This window comes from Solanum pennellii, chromosome 9, assembly GCF_001406875.1.
Source record: "Solanum pennellii chromosome 9, SPENNV200".
Classification (NCBI taxonomy): Eukaryota; Viridiplantae; Streptophyta; class Magnoliopsida; order Solanales; family Solanaceae; genus Solanum; species Solanum pennellii.
The window spans coordinates 71,391,830-71,409,782 of NC_028645.1; the positions used below are offsets into that span (position 1 = coordinate 71,391,830).

Consider the following 17,953-nt stretch of genomic DNA (forward strand, 5'->3'; position numbering starts at 1 on the left):
AGACCTCATGAGGTCTCTACTTGTTAAATTAAAAATAATAATTTAATTTAATTGAATAGTTAAAAAATAAGAGACCTCATGAGGTCTCCAATTTTATGAGAATTAGATTAAAAATTTAAAATTTTTAAATAAGTTAGGTAAAAAAAAAAATTATTCATTAAATTGACCTCACGAGGTCTCTCCTACATTAAAAAAAAAATTAAAAGATATTAATTTAAATAGCGACCTCATGAGGTCTCTTATTATTGACCTATTTTTGAGGTCTCCATTTTTAGATCTCTTTTTGGTCTTTTTTTAGTAGTGAAAACAGAGTACTTGCACAACTTTGCAGACCATTTATTAAACAGATCGGAATCCACAATATTCCGGCAACCGATTGGGTCCAAAAATTGGTTACAATTCGGAAACGGACAAGGAATTTCGACGACATTGTCAACAAGCCTGACGAAAATGTATGTTGTTATACAGTCGATGCAGAACGGATGAACGCAGAGATTTTGGTTCTTAAATTTTGCACTGGGTAACAACATAGTCTCCATACAAAATTTGCAGCATAATGGTTGAGATTCACTTAATTATACAATTTACAAACATTTTACTTCTATTCAATTGTATACAAATGCAAATTTTATACAAATATTGCAGCGAAAAAGGCCAGCGAATTATACAGTTGCAGTGAAATACAATTTTCTCTTGCTTTATACAACAGAAGTGTATAAATTGTGTTTTTGTATAAAGCGAGAGAAAACATATATCTTCTTACTATACACTTATAATTATACAATGTACAAAAATTTTACTTCGATTCAATTGTACACAAATTAAAATTATACAAATATTACAGCGAAATAGGCCAGCGAACTATACAATTGCGAATTATACAATTGCAGTGAAATAGGCCAGCGAATTATACAATTGCAATGAATTATTTAATTTAGGCCAGCGAATTATACAATTGTATATGTATAGCGATGCCAGCGAATTATACAATTTAGGCCAAGCGAATTATACAATTATATGTTTGCTATGAGCGCAATTATGCAAACTTTGCTATAACATATAAATATAAAATTTTTATTTGCTATATGTGAAAGTTGCCCAATTTTTAATAAGTAGTATAAATATATTTTTTTGTTATAATACAATAAATATTCTTAAAAAACATTAAGTCTTTAATTTTACTAAATTTTTATTGCTAATATTTGTATTGGTCAAAGATTAATTCAAATTAATAACATGCATTGCAATACAATTTATTGGATGAAATTATATAAAACTGTATTATTAATATAAAATATGAGTAGTTAAATTCAACATTCTAAAATAATTTATTTAATTTAAGAAGTAGTCAGACTTTTTTTTAATAAAGTGTTTTAAAAAATATAAATTCTATATTATTTTTAGTTTTATAAATGAAAATAAAATGATAAAGCTCATCATTAATTAAAAACTGTGGGCCCTCAAAACTTTGAGAGGCCTTCAGCAAAGGCTTCTCTCTTGATGCCACCGCTGCAATGAAGTTAACACCACTTTTTCTATACTAAGACAAGAAAACAAGAATTCAGTGGCATGAATTTTCTTTGTTTAACTTTACTTCTTCACTTCACAATTGGGGGTTTCAATCTTTTACTCTTTGGGAGTTTTCAGTTGTTCAGAAGTGGAAAGGAGGCATCTTTAGAATGTAACTGGTGTTGGGGTTCTTGAATTTGCATAGAGATACAGGTATGGAGACTCCATTGGTTAATCTTGGGTCGAAAAAGCTAATAAAGAAGCATGAATTTGTTAGGGTCATCATTCAATGTCTTTATTCTTTAGGCTACAGAAAGTCTGCTGTGTGTTTGGAATCAGAATCTGGGATTAGCTATAAATCTAATGAATTTGAGACCCTTGAGTCTTATATTCGTGATGCTAATTGGGATGCATGTATTGAAACCCTTAATAGACTTAATGGCTTGTCAAATGAAACGAGAGCTTCAGCTTTGTTTCTTGTTCTTAAACAGTGGTTTTTAGAGTATTTGAATCTTGGGGAAGATTCTTTAGCTTTGGAGATCTTACAGAAAAAAATGTCTGGTTTGGAAGTGGGGAGGGATAAGGTTCATAGGCTTGCTTTTGGATTGCTCTCTTTGAAAGAGTTGGGGTTGGACAAGGAAGATCCTAATGGTATCTATGAATTCCGAAAAGAATTGCTGACTGAACTCGAAAAAGTACTGCCACCACCTATTACAGTGCCAGAACGGAGGTTAGATTACTTGGTTGAAATGGCAGTATGGTCACAACTAGAGAAATGTGTATTTCATAATTCAGTTGATGCAATTACGCTCTACGAAGATCACCATTGTGACTCCAGTCAGTTTCCTTCAAAGACCATTCAGGTGGATAATCTTTAAACCATATTTATAGCTTTCTAGCTTGAACATTGAAAAGACCATGTAATGCCTCAGTATTTAAAGATTGCATCTGGTCTTACAAGCCTAGTGTTATTTAAATGATTACTTTCAGTTTGATCCATTAGTTTTTAGCTCAATAGGATATCAGATTATCACGTTTATTGACATACACTTTAATTGTTGCTCAACATTTATACTGGAAGTTTACTTTCAATAGCTCAAAACTGGTTCCACTACTACCTTTTTGCTAATCATAGAGAATTCACGATGCTGAATACCTAGTATGTCTTTCATTCAGGGATGTTCACACTTTTGGACCAAATTGAAAAGGTAAGCAGGAAAATTATATGAGATATTTCCCAAGTTCACTAGGAATTGATCTGGTTTGCCTTTTTTATGAGGTCCTTTCTTTTTTGACCTGAATGGGCTAAGACAGTGTATCAAAGAATGCATATGAGCTCATCATAATTTTTTTTTTCAAGTGGTCTAATTTGTTCTTCAGATAAGTGTGGGAAGATCCACAACTAAGTTAGTCGAGGAAGCTACATTCCCAGCAGTACTGCGCATCCTGAAAAGGTCATTTAATTTTATCATTAATTCAACTATTTTTGTTGGATTTACGAATCATTGTCTCAATAAGCTTCCGAGGCTAGGCAAATTTGTAAATGTTAGTAGCCTTGCAATTACATTAGATGATAAACGTTAATTAATGACTTTCAGATGATCTAGCCACAAAGAAATTGCCAAATACTATTAGTGGTTTTCTATTATAGAAGAATCTTTTGATGTGTGGAAATCATGAAGATTGGACTTATCACACCATTATCATTATTAGTTTTTCCTATTCCTAATTTGTTATAATTGTTTGACTAGCTTCTCTCTAGGATATATTTATTTAATGTCTTCTAATACTGTTGCAGATCCTGTCTAACCACGTAAATGAAGTCTGGTATGTCCAGTTCTCAAACAATGGAAGCTACCTGGCCTCATCATCAAGTGACAACACAGCCATCATTTGGAAGGTTTGTTCACGCTATCAAACTTAAAATTACTGTACAAGTCTGAGAAATCCAGGGCTTTACTCCTAAATTAATTTGGGTTGTTCCTGTAAATTGCTGAGTTGCGCTGTTGAAAAAATAAATCTAAATCAAGGAGAGAGCAGCGAGCGGATACTTGTTAAGGATCATAGCCCTGAGCTTTGGAACTCCATAAGCTAGGAATTTGGTCGAATTAACCTATTTACGTTGTCTGAGTGAATACTTTCATAGTATAAGCAGGAGAAATTTGTTCTTTACTTTTTGCAGGATGAATTAGAAATGGAGGAATAGGGTTCTGTTGAATCAAACAAAATTAAACAGAAAAATTACTTATTATGCTTTGCTTTCTTGATAAATGTTACCAAGAAAGTCATGTTTTAATTGCGGGCCCATTATGCATTCTTAAAACCTTGTATAAGAAACTTTTCTTTCTTTGGTCAATTGAATCTTTTATCACGAAATTGTAGTTGAGTGAACACTTTAGGTTGTTTGCTTGCCGGTAAGGTTCTTCGCTTTGCATCAAATTAAACCACATGCTCAGCTTGTGCGGCCCCCCATCAATTCCTTTGAGTTTCATTCTTGCGAACGTATTCCCAGGTGGGATACTTAATGCGTTAGCTACAACACTGCACGGGTCAATACACCTAGCAGGAAATGATCTTGTCAATAATTTTTTTTCTTGGGAAAAAAGTAAGGAAGTGGTACGGTCATCAAAAAAAGAAGAAGTAAGGAAGTGGTTTCTAGGTTTATGCTTGGGCTGAAGAATTTTCTTGTAGGAGCAAGGAGCTTCTGTAAAGTGGGCCAGTTGTCTGAAGATGTGTTCCTAGAATGCTCCATCCAACATTTGCTACAACTCTTAAGCTAGTGATTAGACATTTTTAATAAAATATGAAACTTCATATATACTCTTGTTTGTAGTGATTAATACAAAGTATATAACAACAACATACCTAGTGTAGTCCCACAAGAGGGGTCTGGGAAGGTAGGATGTACACGGACCTTAACCCTTCAGTGGGGTAGAGAGGTTGTTTCTGATATAAACCCTCGGCTCAAAAGAGAAGTTCTTAAAGCAAGGATTGTTTCCGATATATCCTTGGCTCAAAAGAGAAATTTTCAACGCAAGGAAAATATGATAGCAAGATACAAAGAAAATGTAACCACATAAAAGAGTGTTATGAAGTGTAAAATAGAATGTAATATCTAAGTTTCCAATATAATAGAAGTATAATTAAATAGCTCCCACAATAAGAAAGGTGCTGATCTTTATGAATCGACTAAAATGAAGAAAGCATTATATAAAATGAAACGGAGGGAGCATATTTTAGGTGCCAATCTTTTTGAATCAACCAAAAAGAAGAAAGTATCATTTAAAATAAAATGGATGGAGCATATTTTACTTTATTTTGAAACAAAGTGAAACATCCCAGTGCAAAAAAATTCATAGTTCTAGACCATATCAAACTAAATTTAGAGGCATCTGCCAAGAATTAATCAACCCCAAAAGCCAAATATCCCAAAAAACCAAAAAAAAAATTATGAAAAGGGCCCAAAAGCCCCAAAATAAAATGAATGCAAAATAAAAGAAGACTAGTCCAGTAAACCGGAGACAATCTAAAAGTCATTTATGTGCATAAGAACAAAAGCAAACAATCTATTCCGGAATCAAATTAACATGCATAAATAAGACAAAGAAGATGTTGAATTATTAACATCTTGTAAATATAGACAAGTCAACTAACAGAAAGCTAACAAATGTACCAAAAACTGATTTAACGAAAATATAGACAAAGTGAAAGAGAGAGAAGCTTACAAGGGTATTTTGAGTCCAGGATATCCAGTTATGCGGACAAAAAATCTAGAAAAATACCCTAACAAGTACAATTCTAACCGTGTCTATAAGCCAAAAGACAGTTTCAACCATAAATCACCTGATGTTAACTATGAAACAATTAATACAAATGTTAGGGGTCAAAGATTATCAATAAAAAATGATACATGAAGCGTGTGTAGATGATCTCGGAAAACCTGTGAATTCCAGTTCCATTTTAACATAATCCTGAAACTTAACGGTCCCTTTGTATCTAGCAACAATGACCATCTTTACTAGCACGGTTGTATACTTGAGCAAATATTTTACTGATGGCACTACTGACTTAATTTTCCTTAGCGGTCTAAAAAAGTTAATGAACTGTAGTATTGAGCGATTAAAATTATGCATCTCAAATCGCCTACTTCGTTCATCCTTATCTGTAGTGATCAACTTTCTTAATAAAACCATGAACTTCACCATCTATGCATTGTTTTTTTAGTTTGGATAATTGAAACTTCACTCTCCAAAATCTGGTGATTTAAGGCGAAAAGTGCATGCAAAACTGCAGGATCTTGAATATATAATACATGGCCACATTTAGGACTTCTTTTTGGTAGGTGGTGCTCATTTACAACTTGCAATAGGGCCTTATTTCTTAGTAGCCTAATGGACCAAGGCTGTGAATTTGGTGTTTCAGTTACTCCACTTTGCACCTAAATTACTTGGACTTGGCAAAATCGGTGCCGCACCAGTGTCGACACGACACTGTGACGGGTAAGGGTGTGGGATCCGGTCAATGAGATAGGGTGTGTTGACCAGCAATTCAGAGAAGAAAATTGAAATTTTGATATCTCAAAGTAAAGATTTGAATAGATCGGAAACAAATACCTTCAATTTTTCTGCTATATAGTGATTTATACTAGTCTATGTTTCCTTCAAGGGTTTTTTCTTGATAAATTAGAGTAATATACCGTCAAGGAGATTCTAGAATCTTTGCGTGGTATCAAAGCTCTCGTGCTAAGTACACCTTGGTGTATGAGTGAGAGAAAAGGGATGCGACACCGTTTTGAAATTGAACTATCGTTTTGTTTCTCTGGTTGCTTCTTTCTATGTGTGAATGGAGAAGAGGGGAACATGGGGTTTGGAAAGATAGGGTGTGGGCCGGGTTAGTCATGGTTTTGGGCCGGATTTGGTTTTGAACGTTGGGCTAAATTTGGCTGAATATTTGGACATGGATAATGGTCCATAACATGAGTGAGACCAGGTCCCTTGGAGTTTTCTTATAAAAAATAAAATAAAAATTAGAGTATTATGTAAATGAAAAATAATTTCGATTTAAATTAGAGTATTATTTAATCTAAATTAAACCAGTTCCCTTCGATGGTACATTATAAGTTTTCCACACTGTCTCATATTTATGTATATTTTTAGAATTTTAGTTTTTTTTTTGTCGAGACCCCACACTCGTATTTGTATCTAGATCCATATCCCCGAATTGTATAAGTCAGATCATGAAGGATTTGACATGCGGATCCGCGCTCATGTCGGGCACTCGCACCTGAGTCCGAGCAACTTAGCTATTTACATCACTCATGGCGTATCTGTATCCTAAGTTGCTTGGACTCAGGCGTGGGTGTCCGACGACACTGATGCGGATCCGTATGTCGGATCCTTCATGATTAGATACGTATACAAGTCATGTCGACACTGGTGAGGCACCAATTTTGCCCAGTCTGAGTAACTTAGTCTGTATCAATTATCGCATCAAAATGAATGATGATTGTAGAAAGTACAATTGCAACACCCAGACCTCGAGGAATTGGAAAATATGAACCGAAAAATTTGCAATCCAATTTAAGCCAACAGGTGGAGGGTTCTAGAACCAAAGGGAGAGTCCTTAGCTTAGCCTTTAAATGAAGGTGAAATTACTTTCATGGAATGTAAGGGGGATTAACAATAATATTGTTAAGAGTGCATTGTTGAGGAAAGCAGTTGTATAAACAAAGGTAATTAGGGAGGTAGAGAGTATTGCCAAACAATTATGGGCTAGGAGATGGATGAGATGTGGCTACTTAGAAGCTGATGGTAGTAAGGGTGGAATCCTAATCATGTGGGATTGCAGAATATGGGAGGGAAGCCATGTAAAGACGTGGCAATTCTTGATCACCTATAGATTTGATGCAGTCAGCTGGTGTCTCACTGGTGTATATGCTCCTCGTATTAGGAATGCGATATTGGATTGTGGGGAAGAGGTGGCAGTAGTCAAAGAATTGTGTGAAGATCCATGGGTCACTTGTGGAGATTTTAACACAGAGTCATGGTAGAAAGAAGAGGATGCAATAGGATCACAAATGTGATGAAAGATTTCCCCAACTGGACTGAGGAGATGGAATTACATCATGAAAAATTGAAAGGGAGGGGTTTCTATATTGCTTCTTGGTGCTCTCACTGTAATGAGACTGAGGAAACCAACAACCGTCTGTTCCTCCATTGCAAAATGACAACACAATCGTGGAACCTTTTTTTGGGACTAACACATACAGAATGGATTATGAGAATGGATTATGCCTGAACATACAACAGATCTACTTAGCAGAGGGGGGAGAAAATCTAAGAAAAAGTGGTGGAGCATAATACCATCATGCATTTGGTGGTGTATTTGGAAAGAAAAAAAATAGCAGATGCTATGATAATAAAGCAAATTCAATAGAGAAAGTCAAATGGAACTGCTTGACTACTTTTTATTTTTGGTGTAAAGAGGAATGGATAGAAGAAGCTGCACAAATTTTGGATTTTATAGGCTCTTTGTAATCTATTAGCCTTTTTGTTTTTTTTCTCTTGTTGGAAACCAATTTTTGGAGGTCTCCGGCATATCCTTAATGCTGATGAATACAACATTATCTTTGTAAAAAAAAGAGATGGAATTACACGACCCTCAATTAAATGGTGGGAATCTTACATGGTTCAAGGGGCAAACCATCACAGGGCAACTAGGTTAGACAAATTCCTATGTTCAATGGATGGGAAGAAACCTTCAAAAATACAAGGCAGACGATCATGCCTAGAGTGACATCTGATCATAGCCTTATTATGCTACAATGTGGGGACTGGGGTCAGAATAAGTCCTACTTCAAGTTTGAGAATTGGTGGCTTAGTGGATGGTCTCGAGGAGTTAGTTCATAGTTGGTGGAGTGAATTTGTAGTGGAAGGTTGCCCTGACTACAAGCTCAGTATGGAACTGAAGTTGCTGAAATAGAAACTCAAAGAATGGAGTAAGCACAAGTGGGTGGGGATCTAGGCAATAAGAAAAACAGGTTGTTATCTGAATTAGCTGATATTGATCTGACACAAGATTCAAGACATCTGACAGAGGATGAGCTGATGGTGAGGGCTATAGTCTTGGTTGAGTTGGAGGAATTGGCAAAAAATGAGTATAGAGCGGAGACAGAAATACAAGATCTTATGGTTGAAACAAAGAGACAACAATACTTGGTTTTTCCGGAGGATGGCTACTGCTCGTAAATAATAATATAGATAGACTAATAATCGGAGGAGAGGAAGTCAAAGAGCCGGAAGCCATTAAAATGAATATGATTGAGCTCTATAAAAAACTCTATATTGAAACCGAGTTATGGAGGCCCTCTATTGAGTATGTGAATTGTCCTAGAATCTCCCAAGAGGAACAAGAGTTGTTGCAAAGGCCTTTCACGGAAGTTGAAGTGCTAACTATGATCAAACATTGTGATGGTGATAAGGCACATGTGGCTGATGGATTCACCATGAGTTTCTTCAAAGTTTGCTGCTTTGAAGGAGGACTTCATGTAGAGAATTTTTTTTTTTTTTGGAACTTGGTAACTTTGTATTATAACACAATAGTACATGGGCAGCACTAAACCTTATATACAGATGAACTCAAAAACTCCACTGTTCTAAATCTAAATTGAGAGCCTGTTTGGCTCAGCTTAAAAGCTGATCAAACTGACTTAAAAGCTGGTTATTGACTAATTTAGCTGTTTGGCAATACTCAAAATAACTTATTTTAAGTTAAAAAAAACTTATTTTAAGCCAAAAGTTAAAAGCTGGGGTAGAAGTGCTTTTTTTTTAGCTTATAAGCTGTTTTAAGTTGACCACATTTTTATCTTTTTGCCCTTAATATTTTTATACAATCTCCAAATTACCCACATAACCCTAACATCTCTTTCTTCTATTTTTCCTTTTTCACGTTTGGCATAGCAACGTCAGCTTTTTTATCCAAACGCATAACTGCTTATTTTAAAAATAAGTTTCAGCACTTTCAAAAGTACTTTTTTAAAGATACTTTTATTAAGCCCATCCAAACGGGCCCTGAGTCTAAAAAATCAATTATAGAGACAGTTTCGTTTGAGTATAATTGGTTGCACCAAAAACATAACAACAAAATGCAGTTGAGTTTAACTTTCTGCATACTATTCTCTATGCTCTCAAAACACCTAGAATTTCTCTCTTTCCAGGTTGCCCACCAGATTGAAGCAGGGATAATTCTCCATCTCGTTCTGTCTTTAGCTAGCACTCCTGCCTCCTCTCAACTTTTTAGGGCTTCAGTAAATCTCCTAGGCATAGCCCAGGATATGCTTTGCGACTCAAGAATACCCTCCAGCCTTCATTTGGTGGACATTGTGGAAGGGAAGTAATGAAAGATCACATGATCAAAGCTATTCAGAAAATCAAGATGAAGAGCTTGAGTCTCCTGTATTTATGGTGTAAACAGGATTTGGTGGGGGAGGTATATAGTTTAGTGGATTTATAGCTCAATTGTAAAGTTTTGCTCAGTTTTGTCTTTTGAAATTACCGCCTGGGGCCTGTAAATCCCACCTCATCAGGTTTTGCTGATGTATTTTGATGTGAATATAAAGTTACCATTATAAAAAAAATGATGGCTAAGTATAAAACTGAAGCGATTGAAGTTGGAAGAGTAAATAGGTATAACTAAGGGAAGAGGCTACATCTATATCAATTATCGCTTCAAAATGAATGATGTTCTTATGATGGCTAAGTACAGAATTTGAAGAGATTGTAAGTGAATAGGTATAGCTGAAGAAAGAGATTTGTGCACTAATTTACTCATCAACTTTTCACCAGTAAATGAGAAGTATCCTCGTGTATAGCTTTAAAATTATCTAGTAGGATAAATTCCAAGGTTGATAGTTATCTATTATCTCCTTCCAGCACAGGTACCGCTAGGTACTTACCCACCAAGTTTTATGTTGGTGAGAAGAAATCACTTGGCATTTTTTTGGCCTCTGCTAGGATTTGAACCTTGGTCTCTTATAGTTTTCATCCCACATTGTTAACCGCTAGGCCACATCTTTGGGTGCACATAGGCTTATAACTAACTTGGAGATTTGTGGAGGGATGGGAAAGTTCACAACCATAGTTGGATGCTTCATATAGGATCGTAGGTTCAGTATCATCCAAGACAATGTCAGTGCCACAATTTAATGTCTTACCTTAGCTAAATGTCGAAGTGTGATTTCAAATTACTATTCATACTCCATATGAACTATGTGAGAGAGCATGCAAATGATGAAGCTTGACAATAATTTTAATTGTATGCCTCCTGAAGAACTTATTTCTTTTGATAAAATTCTTTTTGGATGGGGGTGGAGTGTGGGTGGGGTGGGGGGGAGGTGAGGGGAGTGAATAGTGAAGAAGTGACAAAAATAAGAGGAGATACTCTTGATAGGATTAGAACCTTGCATCTAGGTGGCGTATGTGGATTTGTGACAACTAAGCTGCAGAATTAGCATTTTATCAGCAATAAATTTCAACTACTGCAGCAACTTCACGATCTTTTGGAGGTGTTAGAGTTAAGGTCCCACTGTATTCTAATTTTCAAGGAAAAATTACAGCAGTCATGCTTGGAAACTGGAAAGGCAGAGACAAGTTTTAGGATCAACTTTAGAGTGGTCAACCTTTACCAACTTTGATTTATAGCTGCATGATTATATTCCTATTGTGCCGTATAGCCGTTCTATTTAGGCACTGAAGTTGGAATAGTGTTGAATGGTAACTCTCTCTTCTGTCTACCACAAATTGATGACAGGGTTAGTTTTTAATGGAGTTTATCAGGGACAAATTTAACAGCCAATACAAATGGGTCAATGAACGCTTACCGCCATGTTCTTCACAAGAGCTGGCCCCTAAAGACATCGGAAATACATCAATCTAGTCTTAGTTAAGACCGCACTTATGATTTCATGAGGACTTTCTTAATTGGGAAAAAAGAAGAATTCAAGTGGACTTCATGACCTTTAGTGCGTATACTTTTTGTCAGACGTATTCCTAGTTTAGGATGCTATGTTATAGTGGTGACATTCATCCCAACAGGTCTGGCAGACATGACATTTGGTTTTGATATATCTGACAGTAAGTAACTAAGCATTTGGTTAATAAATACCCTTGATTGTGTACACATGTTTTGGTCCAGATGTTGTCGTAAATTATGGATGATTTATTTAGGTGCTGATATGCAGAATCTATAAACTTACAACTTACAAGCAATCACGTTTTTAGCAATATATTCAACCTTTTCTTTTTTGTCTTTTAATAAGTTCTCTATATTTCTACTGTTCGATATACGGGGCATCAACAAGTTTCGGGGAATGTGGGTTAATCAATCGTGTACAACATACTATTAGCTTTTATATTTAAGGCCAAAAGGATCCGATTGACCATTATTTTCTGAGTGGATTTGTTAATTACTTTCAGGTGCTGGATGATGGGAAATTGACCCAGAGACATGTGCTGTGTAGCCATCAAAAGCCGGTTTCTTTTGTAGCTTGGAGTCCTGATGATACAATGTTGCTAACCTGTGGGAACACAGAAGTGCTTAAGCTTTGGGACGTGGAAACAGGTACATGCAAGCACACATATGGCGATGCTGATTTCATCATCAGCTCATGTGCTTGGTTTCCTGATTCTAAGCGATTCGTCTGTGGCAGTGCGGACGCTGAAAAAGGCATATACATGTGGGACTCTGAGGGTAATGAGATCAAGTCATGGAAAGGGACGCGGATGCCAAAGGTTCTAGATCTTGCTATTACACCTGATGGAGAAAAACTTATCAGTATATTTTCTGACAAAGATATCCGAATATTGAATGTGGGGACAGGTGGTGAACATGTGATTTCAGAGGAGTATCCAATCACATCCCTTTCACTATCAGGGGATGGTAAATTCTTCATAGTAAACCTTAATAGTCAAGAGATTCATATGTGGGATATTGCAGGCGAGTGGCTTAGCCCCATGAAGTTTGAAGGTCACAGACAACATAAGTATGTGATACGCTCCTGTTTTGGAGGATTGGACAGCACTTTTATTGCCAGTGGTAGTGAAGATTCAAAGGTATGCTCGTTCTTTAATGCCCTCTCCCAACTCCCCACCCTCCCAAAAAAAATCATAATAAGCATGAGATTCAAGAAGTGGTTGAGAACCCTGAGGTCTCAAGTTCAAAACTCATTGGAGACAAAGAAACACTAGGCGATTCTTCCCATCTGTCCTAGCTTTGGCGGACAGAATTATCCGGAACCTATCGCCGGTGGGAGGTGGCAGGTATCCCTTAGTTAGGAGCTTTGTTCTCCTTTGAATGACTTCATAATATGGGTCCCTTTAAGAAAACAGTGCTTATGAATTAGGACGGCTCCTGTTCAGTTTGGCACAATTTATCAGGGAAATTGGATCCTGTGGTGTCCCTATAAACGGTGCTTGAATTGACTCTTTAGTATCATAATTAGTTTTAATCTGCTAATTTGAATACTAAGATCAATTAGGGTTCTTAGAGCTTTTTTAGAAGTTTGGGAATCTTATTTTCGAATTTCACATGTCTTTCAATTTCTGTCTTTAATCTTAATAATTCGTTTCCGCATTATTTTCTTGTTTATTCTGATGACCCGATTCTTATCACCCTCCTTTTTGAATAATCAACGAACATATTTATCTGCTCGAGCTCTTCCGTCATTGTCTTGGTGGCATTCATGTCATTGAGCCATAGAAGGATGTTGGTACTTAATACCTGTCTTGATATGTCTCCTCCACTTCTGGTAATTCATCCTCCATGTCGGTTACTCAGATTTCTATAATTGTTGTTTGTCACCTCTTTTGCAGCACCTGTTTGCTCTTTGGTCAGTGACACCGCGAGCATCTTGCTTGCTGCTAACAGATCTTCTTTGATTTGTTTAACACCTTTCGGTGTTAATTTCAACACTCGATGGTATGTGGAGGGTACAACACTCATGGCGTAAACCCATGGCCTCCCAAGTATAATATTGTACCCCATTTCTCCATTAATTTTTCGAATTAAGTTTGCTTGGTCATTTATTGAGCATCCGTTAATAGCCTTATATCGGCTTGGGTCATCTCGCTGGACATGTTAAATCTAGCCTGGAGCTTTGTAGACGGGATCACTTAGTCTACCAATTTCATTAGCTCTAAGCCCCTCATGTGGACAATATTTGCTGAACTACCTGGATCAATCAACACGGTTAACCATATAATTAGCTATACCCAAAGAAACTACCTAAGCACTCGTTTGCGGGTACTCCAAGTTGTTCAAATCCTGGTCATGGAAAGAAATTGTTTCTGAATTTGGTATCTCCCGATGTCTCTTCTCGAAGCTAAACATTAGCTTAGCCTTTTTCGTCGTCGAAACTGTTACTCTGCTGACCTCTCCCCCCGATTATCATATTTATCATATGTCAAGGTGAGTCAAGCTTACTGGGTTGTGTCTTTCCTTCTTTCTCCTTCCTGTAGTTGACCTTGGCTCGATTGCTCAAAAACTCTCTTAGATAGTCGTTCCTGAGGAGTATGGCCATCTCCAAGGGCCACCTGCTCTTGGAGATGCCTATGATCCCCCGTTTTATGACTGTGTGTTCCATGAAATTCACATCCCAGGTTTGGGTCCCTAGGTCCCAGGTTTCGAAAAACGAGCCGCTTTGATGTTTCTCATGGCCGCAGCCAACTGAATAGGACTGATATTGAAACCATACTCCAAGAGCCTCAGGACATTCAATTGCATGGATCACGCTTGAGGCTCCAACCACCTCTTTGTTTTGCAGTCCTGTATGGCCTTGATCCCTCCCATTCTGCTTGTCTAACCAAGATCTATCCAGAGGCTGAAAGTTACGGGACGAACTTGGCCTCATTTCGAATGGGTATGGAGGGTATCAACTCTTTGCGAGTTCTGAATCCGATTTCTGTACCTTAAGCATTTTGTCGTGAGATCGAAAAAGATTGTCTTCAACTCAAATTTTTGACTCTTACCGATTATGAACAACAACTCAATTCATATGCTCAAACTCTGTGAGATTTTATTTTACCTTCAGTTAGGTGATCGAGCTCTCAAGGTTCAAACCCTTTGTAAAAGCCTCTGCATCCCAATCATCTAGAACCATCGGCAGCAAGATCCTTTCTCTCTAGAAGCTTGTCATGAATTCCCTGAGTAGCTTGGAGTCAACCTGCTCGATTTTGAAGATGTCTACTCTTCTGGGCTGCACCTTCCTAGCTCCAGCATATGCTTTAATAAAATAATCTGCAAGCATATTAAAAAAACCAATAGAATCTTCAGCTAATGAAGAGTACCATACAAGCGTTCCTCCGGATAGAATTTTCTCCAAACTTCTTGACCAAAACTGATTCAACCTCGGCTTTAGAAAAGTTGTTCCCCTTAACGACTGTAATGAAAACCAGAATTTGCTCTTGCGGGTCTGTAGTTCCATCATTTTGGGATATCCGACAACCTGAACCTATTCGAAATAAGTTCCGATGCTGAGCTGGGCTTATAAGGCAATTGAGTGTAACTCTGAGAGTCTGGCCCCCTTCAAGTTCGGAGGTGCTCTTGGAATATGGTTCATTCGGTTGTGCAGCTCCTTTAGGCCCAGCCTGAGTTCTTTCCTGACTCACTCCACCATCGACATTCCAATGTCAGACCCGACCCCCATCTGTCAGCCCTGCATTCTTCCAAATGCGCCGCAGTTGAGACCGATTCCTGAATTCCTTGCGATGTTGGTGTTTCTGGTGGTGTTTGACCACTTCTTCAGGCGTTGTGAGAAGCCATTGTGGTCAAAATCTTATGGAGCTCCATTACCCTTTTGTCCTGTGCGGTCATGTGGTCCATTATGGACCTGTGTTGAGCAGTCGGAATCTGTAAGAGTCTCCTTGAGGTCGTCCATGTCAGTCCTACCCTCGTCCCTTTGATGATTCACTTCTTTGGGGTTCTTTCTCCCATGCCTCTTCGCTAATTCATGTTTGTCAGATTAATATCTTCTAGATCAACCTCTACTGCATCAGAAGCTGTTAACACTCTTCTTAAAGACCTGTCCAGTCTTGGGCAGCGTTAGGAAGTTGAACTTCAGCCACATTACCATCGTTTTGGTTCACAATTGCTATAAGTTATATCTAGAACACTAACAGATTTAAGCTAGTAAGTAGAGTAGTGGGTTAAACCAACACCACAACTGTCCTGGCCCAACGATGGACGCCAAACTGTTTATCGGGAGAATGGACAATTGAATTTGTTATGAGGTCAGGGACACACGAATTGATTCAATTCATTAATTAGTTTTTTGGCAGATAGGTTTGTTAATAAACTAGCTTAGTAAGAACAATAATTTAGTAAAATAAGCAAAGGAAACAATGTAGCTCAGATTCTTGATGTTTCAGTCTTGTTCTGGAGACAACATAGTGTGACCAATTCAGATTCAGAGGCATTTAAGCTTAAGAACTAAGACTTAGCAAAGAATGTAAAATAATAGAAAGTTTGGACCACAAGAATATCAGTGGATTGCTTCGTATTGTCAAAAATCCAACCCTTTGCAGGTAAGTGGAAACTACTATTTATAGCAACAAAGGTTATATCAGCCAATAGGAAAGCTCCACTCGAGCCATAAGACTATGTCTAATGGAAAATGGAAATGCCCCACCTGAAAATACCGTTATGCATGCTAACTAATATTTCCCTGTAATTTGCATGGTCTCATATGGATATATCGTATCTGCCTTTTGTCCTTTCATTCTCTCTTTGGGCGAAAATCCCTTTATTCCTCCTTCTTGACTTCTGGCCACGAGTTCTCGCCTTTTTCCCGAAAATGACCATCTGGTTGACCTGACGATGAAATGAGATCAAGTTAGCCAGACAGTGACTGATCGGTACTCAAGTGATGAATGGTGTGTTTTTCTCGATCCTCTATGCCAGATCGTCTTCCGGCTTCATCCTGATGTTAGGTGTCGTCTTTGTAAGCAGTCACATGTACAAGGTAGTTTTCCCCAATACAAATAGTGGGATTGGGATATGGTGGATAATAATCAATTAATTATTGGATTATTTGTGATAACATTGATTATTAGGTTAATCTAAATTTGGATGTAAAGTGAATCTAAACATTGCTTTATTCTAGATGAAAATTTGGTGTCAAGTGATTTGCTTAGTTTATTAGGTCACTTTATCTGACATACTATTGGTTTATTATCATATGAGATAAAATATAATGAACATAGCATAATTGAGCTTTATCAATTATATCCGCCATCAAATAGTGTACAGTTATTAGAGGAAATTAATATGATGTTTACTAAAATCTTAGATAAACGAATATAGTAAGCACAATTTTAGATTCCTCTTCTAACTTATCATTTCAAAATTCATACTACAAAGTACAAATATTATTAAAAGAAACTGGGAGATGGTACACAAAACAAGCAGTAATTTTAGGTGATCTACGACATTTATTTCTTATTTTGAAAAATGAGTGATGTAATAAATATATTGCTGATATGTGTACATCCTCATTTGTTTTGTCACTTTGGTACAAAAGGATAGCATAGGCCATCCCTTTTCACTTTCCTCTCTGCTCTTACAACCCCTCTTTGCTTGAACCAAGAATAGCGGTGCACTCAATTGTGATGACACCTTGGCTCTAGATTAAGAGATACAACTGATATATATTATTATGTTGGATTAGTTTCATTTGTCTTTCCAAGTATGTGATTCCATCCAATCGCCAGTCGCAATGTCAATTCCTCGTTTCGTATTGTATATATTGATCCAGGGAAATCATGTGAGATCTTTTCCATTGCTGCAGGTGTACATATGGAATCGCCGAGGTTCAAAGCCTATTGAGATCTTGTGTGGCCATTCAATGACTGTGAACTCTGTGAGCTGGAATCCTAAAAGGCCTCAAATGCTAGCTTCAGCAAGTGATGATCAAACTATCCGCATATGGGGGCCTGATGTTCGAAGTAAATAGTAACGAGCTAGTATATGGAAAATGGATTTTTCTCAATTGCTAGTTCCATTTGCCATGTAAATCTGTTTCTTTTCTACAAATTTTGGCATGTCTATTACCCCCATGTAAATTGGCATAGCTAGAAAAATAATTTTGGCTCCTCGTGTATGTACAACGCCAACGTAGTGGAGTGTAAGTAAAAACTCTTTCCCTAAAGTTTGATTGAAATTAGTAAAAGAAAGTAAAACTTTCTTATATCAAAGCTAGTGTCATTGCCTTGGCATTTTAGGCCACAAAGATAATGCAAGTAGAATGAAAACTTTTTTTTTTGCTGTCCTTTTAAATTTGAACAAAAGTATTAGATTGCGTTGGACGGGTTGAGTTATGACCCATAACATAAACCATATCGCAACAGTGATATCTATCATAAGTTATTAGTTTATGAAGCTATTTTAAGTATAG

At 37.0% G+C, this 17,953-nt stretch overlaps 1 protein-coding gene and 1 pseudogene across 1 annotated transcript; one reads left to right on the top strand and one right to left on the bottom strand.

Moving 5' to 3' along the window:
* LOC107030356 overlaps positions 1-1,712 on the bottom strand; it is an 8,093-nt pseudogene extending 6,381 nt beyond the window's left edge.
* LOC107029499 (WD repeat-containing protein WDS homolog) lies at positions 1,466-17,753 on the top strand. Its single transcript, XM_015230928.2, has 4 exons — positions 1,466-2,372; positions 3,308-3,409; positions 11,982-12,617; positions 17,348-17,753. Exons 1-4 carry the CDS (start codon positions 1,725-1,727, stop codon positions 17,510-17,512), a joined length of 1,551 nt encoding a protein of 516 aa, XP_015086414.1. The 5' UTR covers positions 1,466-1,724; the 3' UTR covers positions 17,513-17,753.
* Positions 17,754-17,953: the final 200 nt, after the last annotated feature.